Genomic DNA, 20,552 nt, shown 5'->3' with positions numbered 1-20,552 from the left:
CTCCTGAATTTTCAAGGGGTGATAGATATATATATATATGTGAAGTTATCGTTTGTAAAAAAAAAAAAAAAAAAAAAAATTACTCCAAAACTGTACCATTTTTGAATTTCTTTGAAGCGTCTAAAGGAGAAAGGATGCATAGGTATTGTGTTTGTTCGGGTACAAATTTTTTTCTCAAATAATATTTTATTTATGTCATAAATATATCTTTTAACCATCTTTTTTATGTTTTTAACTATCTTTTTATCACATATGCATTACACCACAAAAAATATTATAATATTTTTTCAAATAATCTTTTATCCAAAGATGATCAACGTGATCTGTAAAATCTATTGGAGATGGTTTCTTCGATGTATCCCTTTGACAATCTGGCTAATCAAATGCTGGGGTTTGGACAAAACCTACGGCACTTTTGTTTCATAGTAAACTTAAAAATTAAATTGTAAACTTAAAAATTCTCAAAAAGAATACTCCATGGGCACTCCATTCCCGCGCCTCGCAGGGGGATCTGTTCAAGTAGTACTAATAAAGTCTTTAGTAATCAACTCAAGCTACTTAGGTTGATAGTAATTTCTCCCTAAATTGTTTTTATTGTCAAAATTATTTCCTTGTTATCTTTACACAATTCTTTGAGCCTTTTTAAGTGCTCTAAGTTCTTACAAGTGCCGGTTAACCTAGAGTTATCATTCCATAATTTCATAAACAATGGTCACTGGGATGTGAACCTCTTATGTCACACAATACCAAAGGAGTATGTGTCCTCCATTTTACAACAACCCATTCCGGAAGAAGGGAGTGAAGTGGAAGTCTTTTGGATGCCTACAACATCTGGAAAATTTTCCATACACTCAGCTTTTCAAGATATTAGGTAGAGCCGAAATAAGTCAATGGTTTTTGCATCGATTTGGCATCCTCGTATCCCTTTCAAAGTTTCATTTTTCATGTTCAGATTGTTGCGAGGAAGGACACCGATACCAGATAGGCTATGTGAACTTGGTTTTCATTTACCGTCCAAGTGTTTCTGTTGTCCTTCGGCATCTGAGGAGTCTATTGAGCATTTATTCTCCAATAGCCACACGGTGTCGGTAGTTTGGAGTTATTTTGGAGGATTATGTGGATTAAGCCCAGGAACTTCTTTGCGGTCTCGAATAGTAGGGTGGTGGTTGAGGTCGTATGATTCTGAGTTACGGCGGATTTTGGGCCGAATTATTCCTACTATTATCTGTTGGCAAATTTGGAAGGCAAGAAACAAAGCAATGTTCGAAGGTGCTCAAATGCGACCATCTGCAATTTGCCAAGCAATTTTTTTGGAAGTCAGTCCATGGTAGGGATTCATTTCAAACAAGCATTCCGATCACAGTCCTTCCGACAATTGTATGATTCGCCGAATTTTACTATTGGAAGGGCTGCCTTCAAAGCTATTTGCTGGGAGTCAAAGGAGCCAGGGCGGTTCATACTAAATACAGATGGTTGTTCTAAGGGTAATCCAAGACTGGGTGGAGGTGGTGGTGTTCTAAGGGATTAAACGGGATTAGCAATCTTTGCTTTTTCGGCCTATTTTGGACAAACTACAAGTCTCCATGCAGAGGTTCGGACACTTCTCATTGGTCTTCAAACGTGTATACAAAGGGGGTTTGGGAATATATGTATACAATCGGACTCATTGGCCTTAGTTCGAATTATTCATCGTCAAATCCAGTGTCCATGGCAGATTACAAGGGAGGTCAGGCAGATTCGGCATTTTTTGGAGGATCTGACTTGTTTATCACATTGTTATCGGGAGGCTAACACAGTTGCTGATGCGTTGTCCAATGAGGGGGTATCTCATCCACAGCAACAAGTCAGGTTGTATGATAGCTTTTCTACGTTCCCAAGACTGGCCCGTGGGGCAATACGTCTAGACAGAATAGGAATGCCTTCAATTCGGAGAATTAAACATATGTAGAAGAAAATTTCTGTATGATGCTTATCTTTATATGAATAAAAAGACGTTTTTAAAAAAAAAAAAGTGCTCTAACTTCCATAATATTGGTTAGTTAATAATTTTTTTTGGGGCAAAAGGAAAATTTTCTTTTATTGATCTGTGAATTGTAACTTTACAAAGGAAACAAAATCCTACTGCATCACAATCTCTAGTGTAATATCTACACTATACAAAAACAGACAGAACAAGCTACCAAATTCCAGTAGCTTAATCCACCAACCAGTCTTGATCCAAGCACCACTCAAGCATCAGTTGCCAATTTGTCTTGGTCCTTGGAGAAATCACTTTGATCACATTTTCCACAATTTTGACAATTCCTGCCGACGAATCCTGAAATATCCTGCTCTTCCTTTCTTGCCAAATATGCCAGACAGTGATTGCTAAAACAAGTCGCCTTAGTGTTGACACAAAAGAACTAGAAATGGTTAGGATACTTTCATTGTTATTTTTCTAAAAGATCCATGTTTAATTCTTTACTCGCAATTGAGCCCTTTCTATCATAATGAGTACCAATGCAATTAATATTTACGAAAATGTTCGCTATACTTCACTATATTTATTTATTTATTTTTTTCTAACCCCAAAAATGAAACTTCGTCTGTAAAAAACTTGAAGACTTGTGTTTGCTAGCGTAGTGTAGCAATTGTGGAGAGCAAGAAACCAGGTTATTTTTCAGCAAGCATCGGTATCTGCTGTTAGCATAATTTCTGCTGTCCAAATCTTACTTTTCAACGAAGACATACCAAATCTATGAAATTTTTGATAACTTGAACCCCACTAAATGAACAAATATCTCCACGTATCATCTTATTCGCCAATCAACAAATTTCTTTCTGTGGTTTTTGTGTCACCATTGCTGCTGCGACAAATTTTTTCTCGCTTGTACGCCCAGCATTGGCCGCCACCAGGTGATGCACCATGTTTGGCCACAAGTTAAGGGTAAATCTTATATACACTGACGGTGTATACGCTATCATCGTTCGATACATGACATGTGTATAAAAGTTGAATTTCAAATTCAAAATTTGCATCGTTGTTATTCATCCAATGCTGATAATGTATACACTGTCAGTGTAAGAAAGATTAATCTATAAGGAATGGTGGTCGAATTTTGTAAGAAGGAGACTAAACAAGAAATAAGTTGAGAAAGGTAAGGAGACGGAGGGGTGGGAAGGGGTGACAACTACAAGGGGTTTAAAAAGAGTGGAGTGATAATAATGTTTTTTATAACCATTTCACTTTTTAATTTTTCATAGTAATATGTTTAAAATGGGTGGGTAATCAAAATTATACCCAATTTAGTGATATATATAAATATATATATATATAACCGCTAAATTTAGGGAACGAGTATTTATACTCATTAACTCATTCGTAGAGGCTTTAAAAATCAATATGTAGAGTTATAATTGAACTTAAAAGTCACCTGCCAAACACTTCCTTATTTCTAAGAGTTGCACATTAGCTTTCATCATAGGAGAATAAAGATCCCACATTTAACGAAATTTTTTTAAAAAAAAATCCATGTGAAATATGAGAATATCTTCTAAAGTGTAGAAATCCATTAAATAAGGAAAAAATCGTTCAAAACATCATTTACATTTTCGTTAAATGAATTTTTCGACTTTCATTTTTATAATAATAACTTTACATCCCTTACAGAATCAAGTGAGTAAAATTTGGTCCCAACTTAGGTTTTCATTCACTTTTTATCTTATATCCATCACGTGATTCACACATGATTATTATTTTTTTGGGCAAAAAGATTCTATTTGTAGTTAAATAAATGATTTGATTCTATTTATTTTTATCCCTAAAAAAGTAGAATCTAACCTGAACCATATTCTTTTTTTTTTTTACCAAAAAGTGGAACCCGATCTTTTTATATATAAAAAATGACTACATATAGGTTACGTGGTGATTTCATGCTAAAAAGTAATCGCAAACTTAGTTTGGAATCAAGTTTTATCGACTTTTTTTTGGTCAAATGTTCCACTTTTTTATTAACTAAATAAAATAAAGATACCAAGATTTTGAGGAGGGGCCAAACCTGACCTCAAGAGCTCTTGAAATTATCGACTAAACTTTATAAGGGATGTAAAATTAATATTTTACAAATGAAGAATAAAAAATTATTTAACAAAATGTGAGGTATGTTTTAAACGATTTTCCCATCAAATAACTATAAGTACGTACTATACTTTTCCAACTTGTAATAGCAATTTTGTTACACATGAAGATTGACTCTTCTTCAAAGAAAAGTGAAGTGACACCGGGATACATTTTTTACTTTGTAGACATGTCCAATGAATGTCTCGGTTCCTTCTAAGACGAAAACCGAAGATATTTTACTCAAGTGCAATGTCTTTTAAATATCATTGTCAGGAAGAAGACATTTACTGAAGTTCTGATGTTGAATGCTGAAATGTGTAAGAAGCAAACTTTTTATTTTATTTTTGCACAACCAAGATAAGATGGAAGTAAAAGTGTCCGAGAAAATGATTTTGATAGTCCCTGGTAGGGTAAAAGACAATTTCCTAATTAATTCACTCGATTGTGTATCAAGTGTATGTAAAAGTCACTCATCCTCCTTACATAGTAGTCCCTTGATCACCTTCATTGATTGGGAAAAACTGGAATTTTGTAATCCACTCACGATAACTTCCAAAGCTTGAGTCCCTATGAGTCACAAAAGAGGGTTTTAGCTCCCTGCAAATTCTTGATGTTTTCTTTCGACTGCTTATAAGTTTCAGGAATTAATTCAAGCTAATTAGTTTGAGTTATTTCTTCCTAACCTGTTTTATTGTCTACATTAATTTCCTTATCATCACTTAATTCCTTGTCCTTTTTTAATGCTTTAGCTTGCATAATGATCAGTTAATCAATTATTAAATTACTTTTGTTATCAGTTTTCAATAAAATAATTGTGTGCCGAGAAGGCCTCGATTTAGTAGTTAAGGTTGAGATTCCAGAGTTTAGAGGTTCAGGAATCTAATCCCCCTATCCCGTCTCTACTTCTTAAATCTCACTCTAAGATGATTATGTAGTTGTTTATACTTGCTAAAATGTGCATCTAAGAGGAATTAACACAAGGCGTTCTCATTCTTGTTTTTTCTCCCCCATCTGAAACTTGGCCTAAAGCTTACCAAATTTAAAACTTATGAACTGAATATATTGAAGCTGAAAATATGGGATGTCACACTTGATAAATGTCTTTCAAATGTCAAACAAGAACATAAAAATTCACCAATCTAGGAACCCTAGGCTCTCTTTGCTTGAGCCTCCTTCTTTGTGGTAGAAACTACTCATGGATTGGAGGACTCTACTTCAAAAGAAAAAAAAAAGTAAAATGTCACTCGAGGACATTTTGTAGAAATGTTTAATAAATGTCTTATTTCTTTCAAAGAAAAGTCCAATGCCTTCTAAGAAGAAAAAACTGATGATATTTTCCTCAAATCCAATGTCTCCTGAGTATTATTTTGTTGGTTGGATGAGTTTTTATTTACAAATTTTTTTATTACATCAAAAACTTTTTAATCACATTTTTATCTTATATATTATATTTATATTTCACATATATCACATTATCAAAAGTACGACATTGTCATTCTAAGATTTTCTATTAAAATAATCTCCTATCCTAGCAGACTAGATATTTTAGTAAAATTCCAATGCCAAATGTTGACATGTGGCCATGGACAAAACTTTTGTTATTTTAAACGAACCAATAATGAAATGTTGGAAAAAGTATGCCAGGTAGTATGGTTGTTTCAATTATGCTAGGTGGTGTAGTAGAACAATTTAATGTAGACATACCTCATTTGCTTTTGTGTTAGTTTCACTCATGCTTCTATTCTATATCTTTAATGAAATAAATGGGAAACAAACAACTTCCTGATTATTTACCCTAATCTTGTAACAGAGACTCTGTTACTACTTATTAGGGAGCAAAAACTCAAAAGAGCCTACCAATTAGAGAACCCAATATGTAAGTCGAGAATCAAATGTTGATCCAAAAGTTTAAGTTGTTAAGTCTCGGGTCATTATTTACATATTAAATACTCTTTCTCCATCTCTCAAATCAAGGTGGGATATAATTCCCTACTCATGAATCTAATGTCACATACTAATGAGACAAACTTGCTAATCAAATGGCTGGGGTTTGGACAAAACCAACAGCAATCTTACCCCTACAAGTTATAAACTAAAAAAAAAGATTGTAAAATTTCAAAATTCTCAAAAAGAAAACCCCACGTGGCATGGGGGTGAGTCCTAATAGTACTAATGAAGTCTTCGTAATGAACTCAAGCTACTTAGGTCGGTAGTAACTTCTCTCTAAATTTTTTTTTAATATCAAAATTATTTCCATGTTTAATTCTTTACTTGCAATATATTAAGCCCTTTCTATCATAATGAATACCAACGCAATGATACTTACTCAAATGCGCATTATACTTCACTATATATATATATATATATATATATATATATATATATATATATATATTCAAAAATGAAACTTCATCTGTAAACATGATGAATATAAAATTATATACTTAAAAGTGGAAGCCATGTCACACTTTTTTGTTTTTTTTTGGCAAAGCCCATGTTCTTAGAGGGGATGCAGTGTCACACTTTGTGGCGACCCCACTTCCCCATAAGGCGAACCAGAGGGTTGGCGGGCCGTCTGCCTAACTCTCGCCAGGACTCACGCAAGAGATCTAACCCAAATCCTTCCGAAGTATAGCCTAATTTATTACAGTATTGATCCTCCAAAATAGTCCAATAACTAAGACCACATTAACTTCAGAGATAACAGCACTTTAAGATAGCGACTCGTCGGTTCTTAAATACCTTACGCGTTACAAACCATGGAATAAATACCTTACGCGTTAACAAATTCATACAAGCCAAATACATTCTTACAAGCTAAGTAACAAATTTACACAAACCACATAACCAATCTAGGGTTTACACTTTTCCAGCCTCAAGTGGCAACCCGAAACAAAACTACATTATTTAATCCGAAATACATTAATAACAAGTAAAGTAGATTTCAGGCCTTTCTCATATGCCAGAACCTGTCAAGGAAAACAAAATAACGTGGGGTGAGCTAAAGCTCAGTGGTGCCCCAAAACATGCAATTACATAAGGCAAGTAGCAAACATTGATTTCAACTAAAGTAAACGATTAGGAAAGCGTATAACAGCACAAGGTAGGATACAGGGGTTCTCAGGAGCCATTCTCCACGAACTTGATCAAAATTTTCCGTAGTTGACCCTCCGTCAGCTTTCACTACCTACGGTCCATGTAGAACGCCACTTCACACCAGTTCCTACCTCCATTCATACCCCTGTCCCGGGCCCGCACACCAAAAATGATAGTGGTAATACTCGAGTACACCCTTTTATAAACTAGTCGAGAGATCCACCCAACGACGTCACAGACTAGTCGAGGGATTTACCCAACGACGTCACAAACTAGTCGAGGGATTTACCCAACGACGTCACAACACTTGAGATATTCACGAAAACATTTCACACAAGTCACCACTCGAACGGCTAGTGTGATAAAGTACACACTGCTCACTTCGATGGATCAAAAATCACTTTACAATTATCATATATCGAGTCAAGAAAGCACTGTAACCAAATAGTCATAAAACAAGCAGGGACACTCACCAAGAGTGAAACTCAGATGTCAAGTTGGGAATCGAAATCCGCGTCCTCGCTAAATCCTAGAAAACCAAGTTTTAAGAACTATAAGTTTTCTATTCAAATTCTAGGTATATAAATATAAAAGGTTATCTGGTATATTACTAGTTTATTTCCTCGAAATAATTCGACAATCCACTTAGGATTAAACTTAGTAAAAGTAGTAAATTGTTTCATATGGCTTTCTTTATAATACTTTTCTTTCTCAAAGTGTCACTAGTACTTTTTTTTATTTATTTAAAGTAAGTTTTCTTGCCGAGCAGGTTTTCTACGCTTTTTAGTTAAAATTATTAAAATCTCGTATTTTGTCAATTTTCCTCTAGACATCTAGCCAGGGACAAATTTTAAGGAAAGAAAAGGAGGTAAAACAATACTTGGGGTTTTAGAAACTAGTGAAGTCGTTTTCTAGAAGTAATAAGGTTAGTTTAAGCTAAAGGAAGAAATATCGAGTCGGCAAAGTTTAGAAAATTTCTACACAAGACTTTCTAACGTTAACGTACAATACCAAGTTTTATCGTTCGATACTAGGGCGAAGATTTATTTAAATAGCTTGCTTAAAACTTTCTCAAGTTCACAGGACCAAAACGGATTTCTTACGATCCCGATTCTCAAGCACATAATCTTTCAGATTTGTCAATATAGCAAACTCACATTTCAAATAGAAATCTCACTAGGGCTTCGTCAATCATTAGCCCTAGGTTTCAACAGATTCATTTCTGATCAAAATTTCAACAAATGACCAAGGTTTCGTCAATCATTAGCTCTTGGTATCCAACAGGCTCATATCAGATCACAATTGAACAAAATAAATGCAAGGCTTCCAAGCAGTTCCATCGACTAAACCGCAAGGGTTTTGTCAACCAAGTATAAATAATAACAAGTAATTCCAGCAGTTAATTTCATCAAAACTTTAATGTTTGTAAAAATTACTCAAATAGCCAAACTGGAAATTTTCCGGCATCTATACTTCAACATTTTTGGTCCAATCTTCAAACATATCAAATGTTTCATAGCTAAACCACTTACACGGCTTAAATACACATTTTTCATGCATTTCTAAACCATTTTCTTCCAAGGAAAAATTCCAGAAACAAGTTAAAATTTCCAACTCCAGTCTCTTGGCTACTAGCAAATTTTCCAGCAGCTTAATTGATCAGCAATCCAACTTTTCCTTGGCTAAATCAGTGTTTTAAGTACTCAAGTTCGACATGCAAACACTTAGCTAGCTAATTAACATTTCTAGTTCAAAATCAGATTCGAATAACAACTACAAACATCCCAAAAATCCAGAAATTTGTCCAACTAGCCTCGGATGAACATGCATGTAAGCTGGTTTCATTTTATTTTTAATTTTCTTGCCTAACCTAGCTAACTATCTTCATGCAAGACTTAATCACCTAGTGTTTAGTTGGTTAATCGAAATTACAAGCTCAGATTACTTTAATTAAACAAGATTAAGTCTGCATTTCCTAATCAACTCTCGGCAATTTCTATTTCCTTCCGAATCAGATTTCTTAAGCTATCAATCTCATCATCCGAACGCACAAACAATACATGCATGTCTTAATCATCTTATTATTATTATTATTATTTTTACTTAGTTAATTACAATTGCATGCTCAGATTGTCAAGAGATAAACGAATTAATCTCAGCATTATCCCCTTAAAGTCTCGGCAAACCCACTTTCTGCGTACATCAAAATTTTCCTTTCCTCAATTACTCATCCGAACGCTTAAACATTACATGCAAGCTCCTTAACATCTTCACCTACTTGAAGTTAGTCAGTCTAAGTCCAAGATTTACCTCGAACTGAAACTTATAGCGTGGCACAAAAGCTGTCAAGTTTCCTCCTCTCTCAGACAGCTTACGCACTCGATGGTTGCAGTTGTGGAGTTGCGGTTGGAACTGATGAAGATGGTGACGATCAGCAGCTGGTTGAGGTTAAGAAAATGCAGAAGGAACTCACGCAGTGTTTCTCTCCTTTCTTCCCTCTAGCTCCCGGACAGAACAGAAAAACTACAACTCGGGGTTTTCTTTTTCTTACTCTCGGATACAGCAGGCAGCTCTCTTCTCACGGTCGATACTCACGAGGTAAGGCGGAGTGGTGGTGCGAGGCTGAGATAAAGTGGAGTGTTTGAGAGAGGTGATTCGCAGTGAAGAGAGGTTGAGTGTTGGAGAGGTGAAAGTGAAGTGTGTTCAGCCGAATGGAAATGGCTATGTTATAAGGTTGGCCGAGAGGGTATTGGTGTGGTTGCATGGTAATTTTCCGAAATAGTGGAGGGTATTTCGGTCCTTTCACATCTCCTCCTAATTTCTACTCAAGTCCTCAATTCAATTCCAAAAATTATCCCAATTGTGATTTAAACGCCTAATTATATACTAACCTTGCGAAAATTTAATCATTGGAAATTTTCACATCCTAAGTATACTTAGTATACTTGTATCGATTTTGTCTAAAATTTATCGATTGCATCTTAATTCTAAGGTTCCTCATAACCCTTTACATTATTAACGATTAAACTAGCTATCGGAATTTAAAGAATTTATTTTTAAGGAATAAAATTAATTTAACTCAAGATTTATTAATTTAGTATAACAAAACCAATTAATTTAATAGTTTAGCACAATTATATTATTTTTCACATAAAAATTATTTTTTTCCGCACTTATTTAAAAACAAATAAATAATAAAAAAAATGCTAGAATTTATTAAAGAATAAGAAATGCAAATGAAATATGCACTGAGGTATATATATATATATTTCGAGGTTCTCACATCCTCCCCTCCTTACAATGAATTTTGTCCTCAAAATTCACACTTTCTAGAGAAATAAATCGGGGTACTTTTTCTGCATTTCTTCTTCTAATTCCCAAGTTGCTTCCTCTAGTCCGTGATTTCTCCATAAAATCTTCACCAAAGGAACTTTCTTATTTCTCAGTTCCTTCACTTCTCTTTCAAAAATCTGGACTGGCCCTTCTTCATACGTTAATGACTCATTCACTTCAATTCTTTCCAATTGCAACACATGGCTTGGGTCGGGGTAATATTTCCTAAGCATGGAGACATGAAAGATGTCGTGAACCTTGGCCATGCTTGCAGGCAACTTCAACTGATATGCTACTTTTTCGATTCGTTTCAAGATCTCAAAAGGTCCGATATACCTTGACTTTAGTTTCTTACCCTTCTTGGATACTACTCCGCCCTTCAAGGGTTTAACTCTTAGGAAAACTTTGTCTCCTACTTCAAATTTCAAATCTTTTCTCCTTGTGTCGGCGTAGCTCTTTTGTCTACTCTGGGCAACTTGAAGCCTTTCTCTAATTAGCTTCACTTTCTCATGGGTTTCTTCTATCCAAGGTATAGTTGTTGGATCCACAATTTTCTTCTCTCCTACTTCATCCCAATGAATCAGAGATCGACACCTTCTCCCGTACAACGCTTCATAAGGTGCCATTTGAATCGAGGCATGATAGCTATTATTATACGCAAATTCTACTAAGGTCATATACTGACTCCATTTTCTCCCAAAATCCAATATACACGACCTCAGCAGATCCTCCAAAGTTTGAATTGTCCTTTCCGACTGCCCATCGGTTTGGAGATGGTACGCAGTACTAAATTTCAACTTGGTCCCCAATGACTCTTGAAATTTCTGCCAGAAACGCGAGACAAACCTTGGATCTCGATCAGACACAATACTTATAGGATACCATGCAATCTCATGATCTCTTCTGTGTACAACTTGGCCAATTTCTCCAAAGAAAAGCTCATGCTCACAGGTAGGGGTGGGCAAAAATACCCGTCGACCCGAAAACTCGAGAGATCCGACTCGACCCGCACCGAAAAATAGGATATCCGATCCGATTTCTCTTAGCGGATCAGATAGGGTCAGGTACCCGGAATATTCGGATACGGGTACGGATCGTAAAAGCAAAAACCCGCGGGTACCCGACCCGGGGGTATAATATATAAATATTAAAAAATATAGGGGCAATTTTATAATTTTTAAAGTTATTAACCCTAAGTTCCTAACCTAGATCAATCCGTTGGTCATCCAATCCATTCAGAGTTCAGCCTCAGCTTCAGCCTTCAGCCGACACTCTTCACTTCTTCAGTCTTCAGTGGCCGATGCCCTTGTCTCTCAAACCTAGGTCCGAAACACCGACTACCGTTAAAACTCCTCAAACTGCCTTACTCGAATCCCTTTCTCTTCAGCCCTGTTTCTCCGTTGTCGTCCTTTTCTACCTTCGAGTAAAGGGACGCTGCCAAAAGGTCGCCTGACGCCACCGACGCCGGAGCCGGGTGGTTTAGCTATCAAGGTTTTTCAATAACTCTTTTTTTTGAAGTTCAATTCTTTCTACAAAACTATTCTGCATCTATGTGTACGTCTATGCATTTGTCGAATTGGCTACATGAATTCTGATCTTTCATCCAAATCGAAACTGGGTTGTACTTTTTTGAACTTTTACGGGATAATGATGCTGTTTGAGTTGGGCGGGTTTAACAGAAAACTATTTTTTACTGGGGAATTGAGCTGATTTCTTCTTGCTCGTTCTTCAGGAGCTCTAATATTTTGGTAAATTTTGAATTTTTATGGTTGTGCTGTGATATGGGTTTCTCAATGGAATACTTCAAGTAATGGTATTTAAACTTTCGATTCCTTTTATTCTCTATGCTGTTCATGTAATGGTCTGAGACTGCAAGCTCCACTTGAAGATGTTTGAAAATGATATGTTAACAATTTTGGCATTGAAATTTACTTATAGTTATAAAAACTAAATAAGTTCCATTGCTTTGCAACAGATATGATTCATTGCCGTAACCATTGAAATTTTAGCCATGTGATTGAAACTGAATTTTCATTGGTGAAGTAACCTAAGACTTGTGGTGGTTAATAATTGTATTCAATGTATGACAATCAAGGAGCATTTAGGGTTGTTTACACGCAAGTTTATTTCTGTTATCATGCTAAACTTTGAATTTCTAGTTGCTTTTTCTATGTTTTGCAAGTGTTGATACATACGCATTATATTCTGATATTGGATTGTCAAGGAGGACAACAATTCATAGAAGGTGAAAAAAACAAAGAATGAAGGTAAAAAACCATACTTGTACTCTTGGTCTGGCCTTCTCTTTCTATATATCATATAGCCAATTACCTTGCTTAATTAGTAAAACTCCATCATGATGAAGGAAACAAGAGGAGTTACACCATCCAACAGAAATGGAAAATTATTATGAGTGAGAAAGATACTAGTCACATACTGAAGACACTTTTTAAAGTGCTGTTTTTCACCTAGAATTTTTTCCAATGCTTTTATTTTGCTGGTAAGAAATATATGATTGAGTGTCAAGTAAAACTGACATGGTTGTTGCTTTATTCAGTACTGAAATTTTTGTTTCTATGTATGACCCTTTATTTTATGTATTTGATGAATCTGGACATGGTTTTATGGGAGTTTCTGAGCTATGTATTAGCTGCACATATGGTAGAGAAGTGGGATTTTCATTCGCAAGGGTATTCAACCAATTGATTTGGAAGAAAGTATAACTGAACTTGAAGAAATGGAATCGCGTAATACTTTTCATATCTTGTTATCATTGCATTGAAAATTTTCTTATTCATTTGAGTTTCAACTTGTGCTAATATGTTTCTTGGTTGCTTTTATTTTTGGAATTTTTTTTTTCAGGTTTGACAGTGGAGCATTCTATTATTAATATTGAAGATTGATGATTCTTGAAGATTGTGCTCCTTCATGTGTTGTAGAAGGTTGAGGTTGTTGAAACATTTGAGGTTGTTGAAACTAACTGTCATGGCATGGCTAGGGGAGGAAAATGAAGACAGCTTCTCGATTTATGCCTATTGCCTAGTCAATGCATTATGCCATGTTTGCTGGATTTGAGAATGTCTATATAGTATTATAGTGTACATTTTTCTCATTTATATGCCCTTTTTGGAAGTTATGTATCAGAGTAGATATTTCTAACTTTATGATTTGGTGTGGAACTACTGCTACTGATCATTTTTGAGATTTGAATATGTTGTCTTTGTCTAGTTTGAATTATGCTATATTGCTATTGCCTTTTTTTGTGAATGATGCTATCGTCCAGCAGGTTCATCTTATGTCTTGTGAGTTTGTAGAATTTGCATTCTTTAAATAGGGGTGGGTACCCTATGACCCGCCCCTATTTTTCGGGTATCCGAGGATCGGGTACCCGAGGAAGATCGGAGCGGATTAGGGTCAAAAAATTAGTGACCCGACATATTAGGGTCGGGTCAGCCAATTGCCGTTCGGGGCGGGTACCCGACCCGTGCTCACCCCTACTCACAGGTAGAAAATGTGCGGACTTGGTAAGTCGGTCGACTATCACCTAAATCGCATCAAATCCCTTTTGATTTCGAGGCAACCCCGTTACAAAATCCATGGTTATATGTTCCCGTTTCCATTCGGGAATTTCTAGTGGTTGCAATAGACCAGAGGGCTTCTGATGCTCAACTTTTACTTGTTGGCAGATCAAACATTTCTGTACGATCTCAGCTACGTCCTTTTTCAAACCGTCCCACCAGTATAACTCTTTCACATCGTGACACATCTTATTCCCTCCTGGATGTATGATATACTTTGATCGATGTGATTCTTCTAAAATTTCTTTCCTTAACTTTTCATCTGCCGGAACCACAATTCGATCTCGAAACCTCAACACACCTTCAGACCCTAATTTAAAATCTAGAGTTTCCCCTTTTTGCACTTTCTCTACATTCTTCTGGATTGTGGGGTCCTTTTTTCTGGGCCTCCTTGATACGCTCTAATAATGGTGACTTTAATGTCAAGTTCCCAAATAAAATCTTCAATTTCTCTAAGCGAGGGTTCCAACTACTAACCTCTTCTAACATGTCTCATTCTTTAACCATTAACCCTGCTACTTGGGCTTTTCTACTTAGAGCATCGGCTACTACATTGGCCTTTCCTGGGTGGTAGTTAATTGAATAATCATAATCTTCCAAAAATTCTACCCATCACCTCTATTTCAAATTCAATTCCTTTTGAGAGAACAAATACTTGAGGCTCTTATGGTCTGTATAAACTTCAAAAGTCACGTCGTACAAGTAATGTCTCCATTTCTTTAAGGAAAAAATCACTGCAGCCAGTTCTAAGTCGTGCGTTGGGTAATTTTGTTCATGAGGCTTCAATCTTCTAGAAGCATAAGCAACTACCTTACCTTTTTGCATCAAAACACATCCTAGACCTTCTCTAGAAACATCAGAGTATACGGCATAACCTTCTCCTCCATCAGGTAATACCAAAGCAGGAGCGGATGTTAATCGCTTCTTTAACTCCCGAAAACTCGACTCGCACTTTGGAGTCCAGATAAACTTGTTACCTTTCTTGGTCAGCTCGGTCATAGGTCCAGCAATTTTCAAAAAATCCTTGATGAACCGCCTATAGTAACTTGCTAATCCCAAGAAGCTTCTAACTTCTGTTGGAGTCTCTGGCTGTTTCCACAACATAACGGCCTCAACTTTTGCCGGATTCACGGCAATTCCCTCTTCAGAAACTTTATGCCCTAGAAAAGATATCTCTTCCAGCCAAAACTCACACTTACTAAATTTGGCATACAACGTATGCTCTCTTAGTATCTGTAAAACTAGCTCCAAGTGCTTAACATGTTCCTATCGAGTCTTAGAGTATATCAAAATATCATCGATGAAAACCACTACGAACTGATTTAGATACTTCTTAAAGACTCTCTGCATTAAATCCATGAAAGCAGCTGGTGCATTAGTTAATCCAAATGGCATGACTGCAAACTCAAAATGTCCATATCTTGTATTAAAAGCAGTCTTGGGTATATCTTCCTTCTTAATCTTCAACTGGTAATACCCTTGCCTCAAATCCAGTTTAGAGAAAACTACGGATCCTTGCAGTTGATCAAATAAACTGTCAATCAACGGTAGACGGTATTTATTCTTAATTGTAATCTCATTTAACCCTCGGTAATCAATACATAACCTCAAACTTCCGTCTTTTTTCTTAACAAATAGAACGGGTGCTCCCCGTGGTGAATCACTTTCTCTAACGAAACCTTTCTCCAGTAGGTCCTGCAGTTGAATTTTCAACTCTTTTAGCTCTGCAGGAGCCATTCGGTACGGAGTCTTAGAAATCGGAGCCGTTCCCGGCACCAAGTCAATCTTGAACTCCACTTCTCTCTCCGGCGGTAATGTCTTTAATTCTTCAGGAAAAACGTCCAAAAATTCCCGTACCACTGGTACATCTTCTAACTTCACTTGGTCACTAGGAGCGTTAATCAGGAAGACTAGGAAACCTTGCGCTCCTTTATGTAACATTTTCCTCGCCCGTATTCCCGAGATCATAGCAGACGATACTAACCTACTTTTCACATCTAATTTCAGGATTGCTTCCCCGGAAATCCAAAATTCTAACACTTTTGCTCTGCAATCAAGTTTAGCATGATGATGGGCTAGAAAATCCATTCCTATAATAACATCATAACCTTTTATGTCCAGACTGATTAGATCCACTAGCATTTTACGCTCCCCAATCCAGAATTCACAATTCTTATAGGCTAAGCTAGTGATCATATTCTTATTATCCATAAGTGTCCTAACTTCAAGATCGAAGGGTAATCTAACAGGTTTCACATCAATTCCGGACATAAAAGTTGGATTCACAAATGAATGAGTTGCACCAGGGTCAATTAATACTCTAGCTAATCGATGAAAAATTGGAAGAGTACCTTCCACAACTTCCAAGGAGTCAGGTACAGGTTGGTCATCTATAGCGTACACCCTGGTAGGGACTTTCGGCCTGCTATCTCCAGAATTGGTTGGTCTAGCATTCAGGGTACCATTGTCTTGCATTTTTGGGCAACCGAAAATTTGGTGCTCGCTGCTCCCACACTTCAAGCACTTTCCTTGTTTCCTCCAGCAACCATCCACAGTTTGGCCAGGTCTCTTGCAATACCCACAGTTTGCTTGGGGAGTGGTCACACGACCTCCTTGCGAGGCGTTCCTAGGTTGACCTCTTCCATTTGGTCCCCCTCTAGCTCCATTATCTCTCCCCCTGCACTTCTTGCCCCAGTTCATCTCACTAGGGCGCCTCGTGGTGCTCCAGGATTATTCACTTCGCTTGTTCCTCGACCTATTTTGGCCGGTGGAGCATTTCCATAAGTCGGCTCCCGACTACTGCTAGGGGCAAATCTTTTCTTAGCTTGAAAAGATTTCACTTGGACTCTAGCTACTTCAACTCGTTGGCTCTCTCGACAGCGTCGGCAAAGGTGTCTATCCGTACGACAGCTAATCCTTCCTGAATTTCCACGTTCAGTCCTTGCACAAACCTCCTTACACGCCTTTGCTCCGTGGCTATCAATTCAGGAGCAAAACGGGACAATTTCGTGAATTGGACCTCATATTCGACGACACTCATCGCCCCTTGCCTACATTTGATGAAATCATCCTCTCTCTTCTCTTGGATGAGAGATGGAAGGAATTTGGCGTTGAACTCCCTTGTGAAGTTCGCCCAAGTTCTCGGAGTATGGTTCCTATCCCAGTTTATCCTAACCAGGTTCCACCAGGAACGAGCAGCTCCCTCAAACTGGAATGCGGCGAAAGTCACTTGTCTCTCCTCCGCATAGTTTAAGGCTTCGAAAATGTCAGAGATTCTCTCCCACCAGCCTTCGGCTATCTCTGGTTCGGGTCCACCATAAAACTTGGGAGGTCCGAACTTCAGAAATCTTTCTAATGTCCGATCCTCAGTATCGGCTGGGCCTCCTTGGTGATGCACTTGTCCAGAGGCTTGGTGTTCAGTCAAATGCTCTAAGACATCAGTGATTCGATTAATTGCGGTGGCCACTTGATCTCCGGCCACGCCCTCTTGACCTTGGTCTTGATTGACCTCGGGTCCCCTATCGCTACCCGCTTCGGGATGTTGTCTAGTTGGTCTCCCACGTCCTCTACCTATCACTTGTCGGTCCATAGCCTAGTTATGCCTATTATTGAAAAATAAGGCTATTAGGCGAGAATATTAGTTATTGTTATTATTATTATCATTATTCTCTTTGTAATTTAAAATCAACAGGAAAGTTGTGAAAAGTAAAATGAAACGCCTAATATATAGACACATGTGAGAGTCATACAAATAGCGGGCTGGGACATTTTCCAAAAGTAAGGCACATGAGTTTAACAAAAACATATACAAGTAATCCCTTAAACAAAAATCAGGGATGTGGTGCCTCAAAAGTAGGCCATCGAGTTAGACAAAATTTAATGGCCTAACCTAGTGTCCTCCCTTCTAACCCTATCTATCTAATACAATCAAGTTAGATCTAACCTAACCCTCAGCAGGGCTACCAGGAGCAACATCCTCCTCTGAATCCTCCTCTAGGTCCTCTTCCGGGTCCTCCTCAACGCCTACCTGAGCGTTACCCTGAAGAATACTCGTGGCCTTATCCATCATCATAGTGGCGTCAACCCTAATACCAGCACTTCTATCACGTACTTTCTCGGCTAATCGAGTCAACCGAGATCTCTGTCTCCCTATCTCTCCGCGAGCAGCCTCCAACCTAGCAAGCTCGGCTGCTAACCTCTGCTCTAACTCAGCTATACGGTCAAACTGAGTGTCCACCATGATGCTCAACTCCTCAACATCTTGGGTCAAAGTATAGTTAGCGTTCCTCAAATGGCGACGCTCATCGTCTAAGGATAGCACTAACTCATTAGAGTAGGCATGGGTGGCCCTACACTGACATCGGGGATGCCTATCAGATGGTGAGTAGCGTATATGAGCTCCTCCGCCTCGTGTCCTATAGGAGATGGACCTAAGAGGCTCTATATGTCCATTAGTCTCTCCATTACCATTTGCATGCCCATTTCCGTTCTCCATACCTGCAAAATAACCAAAATCCAAAGGTTAAAACTTAAATAGTTAGTTTGATCAGGTACTATTTAAATATGTCTAGGTATCTCATTTCTTACTTCTAGAAAGGATTAGGGTTTCTAACACATCTAATATATCTTTCAATTAACTTTTCTAACTTAAGCTCTGATACCACCTGTGGTGACCCCACTTCCCCCTAAGGCGAACCAGAGGGTTGGCGGGCCGTCTGCCTAACTCTCGCCAGAACTCACGCAAGAGATCTAGCCCAAATCCTTCCGAAGTATAGCCTAATTTATTACAGTATTGATCCTCCAAAATAGTCCAATAACTAAGACCACATTAACTTCAGAGATAACAGCACTTTAAGATAGCGACTCGTCGGTTCTTAAATACCTTACGCGTTACAAACCACGGAATAAAGTCAAACAATCCCATTTAACAAATTCATACAAGCCAAATACATTCTTACAAGCTAAGTAACAAATTTACACAAGCCACATAACCAATCTAGATTTTACACTTTTCCAGCCACAAGTGGCAACTCGAAATAAAACTACATTGTTTAATCCGAAATACATTAATAACAAGTAAAGTAGATTTCAGGCCTTTCTCATATGCCAGAACCTGTCAAGGAAAACAAAATAACGTGGGGTGAGCTAAAACTCAGTGGTGCCCCAAAACATGCAATTACATAAGGCAAGTAGCAAACATTGATTTCAACTAAAGTAAACGATTAGGAAAGCGTATAACAGCACAAGGTAGGATACAGGGGCTCTCAGGAGCCATTCTCCACGAACTTGATCAAAATTTTTCATAGTTGACCCTCCGTCAACTTTCACTACCTACGGTCCATGTAGAACGCCACTTCACACCAGTTCCTACCTCCATTCATACCCCTGTCCCGGGCCCGCACACCAAAAATGATAGTGGTAATACTCGAGTACACCCTTTTATAAACTAGTCGAGAGATCCACCCAACGACGTCACAGACTAGTCGAGGGATTTACCCAACGATGTCACAACACTTGTGATATTCACGAAAACATTTCACACAAGTCACCACTCGAACGGCTAGTGTGATAAAGTACACTGCTCACTTCGATGGATCAAAAATCACTTTGCAATTATCATATATCGAGTCAAGAAAGAACTGTAACCAAATAGTCATAAAACAAGCAGGGACACTCACCAAGAGTGAAGCTCAGATGTCAAGTTGGGAATCGAAATCCGCGTCCTCGCTAAATCCTAGAAAACCAAGTTTTAAGAACTATAAGTTTTCTATTCAAATTCTAGGTATATAAATATAAAAGGTTATCTGATATATTACTAATTTATTTCCTCGAAATAATTCGACAATCCACTTAGGATTAAACTTAATAAAAGTAGTAAATTGTTTCATATGGCTTTCTTTATAATACTTTTTTTCTCAAAGTGCCACTAGTACTTTTTTTTTTATTTAAAGTAAGTTTTCTTGCCGAGCAGGTTTTCTACACCAAAACGGATTTCTTACGATCCCGATTCTCAAGCACATAATCTTTCAGATTTGTCAATATAGCAAACTCACATTTCAAATAGAAATCTCACTAGGGCTTCGTCAATCATTAGCCCTAGGTTTCAACAGATTCATTTCTGATCAAAATTTAAACAAATGACCAAGGTTTCGTCAATCATTAGCTCTTGGTATCCAACAGGCTCATATCAGATCACAATTGAACAAAATAAATGCAAGGCTTCCAAGCAGTTCCATCGACTAAACCGCAAGGGTTTTGTCAACCAAGTATAAATAATAACAAGTAATTCCAGTAGTTAATTTCATCAAAACTTTAATGTTTGTAAAAATTACTCAAATAGCCAAACTGGAAATTTTCCGGCATCTATACTTCAACATTTTTGGTCCAATCTTCAAACATATCAAATGTTTCATAGCTAAACCACTTAGTACACGTCTTAAATACAC

The 20,552-nt window shown here is 37.4% G+C and overlaps 1 protein-coding gene across 1 annotated transcript; it reads right to left on the bottom strand.

The window, feature by feature from the left end:
- Positions 1-14,072: 14,072 nt before the first annotated feature.
- LOC140014693 (uncharacterized) lies at positions 14,073-16,806 on the bottom strand. The gene is made up of 3 exons (XM_072065786.1): positions 15,786-16,806; positions 14,917-15,266; positions 14,073-14,507 (listed from the first exon to the last, which is right to left on the bottom strand). Exons 1-3 carry the CDS (start codon positions 16,804-16,806, stop codon positions 14,073-14,075), a joined length of 1,806 nt encoding a protein of 601 aa, XP_071921887.1.
- Between the last annotated feature and the right edge of the window lie 3,746 nt (positions 16,807-20,552).

This window comes from Coffea arabica, chromosome 9e (assembly GCF_036785885.1).
Source record: "Coffea arabica cultivar ET-39 chromosome 9e, Coffea Arabica ET-39 HiFi, whole genome shotgun sequence".
In the NCBI taxonomy this organism is placed as follows: domain Eukaryota; kingdom Viridiplantae; phylum Streptophyta; class Magnoliopsida; order Gentianales; family Rubiaceae; genus Coffea; species Coffea arabica.
This window is presented reverse-complemented; position numbering and strand designations above follow the sequence as displayed.

What these genes read in the sequence shown, in the direction of transcription:
- LOC140014693 (XM_072065786.1), bottom strand. Translation starts at nt 16,806, where the DNA reads ATGAACTGGGGCAAGAAGTGCAGGGGGAGAGATAATGGAGCTAGAGGG. An exon ending in GCAGGACCTACTGGAGAAAG is followed by an intron (nt 15,267 to 15,785) that starts GTTTCGTTAGAG and finishes TATCTTTTCTAG; the next exon opens with GGCATAAAGTTTCTGAAGAG. An exon ending in TTTTGATGCAAAAAGGTAAG is followed by an intron (nt 14,508 to 14,916) that starts GTAGTTGCTTAT and finishes CACCATTATTAG; the next exon opens with AGCGTATCAAGGAGGCCCAG.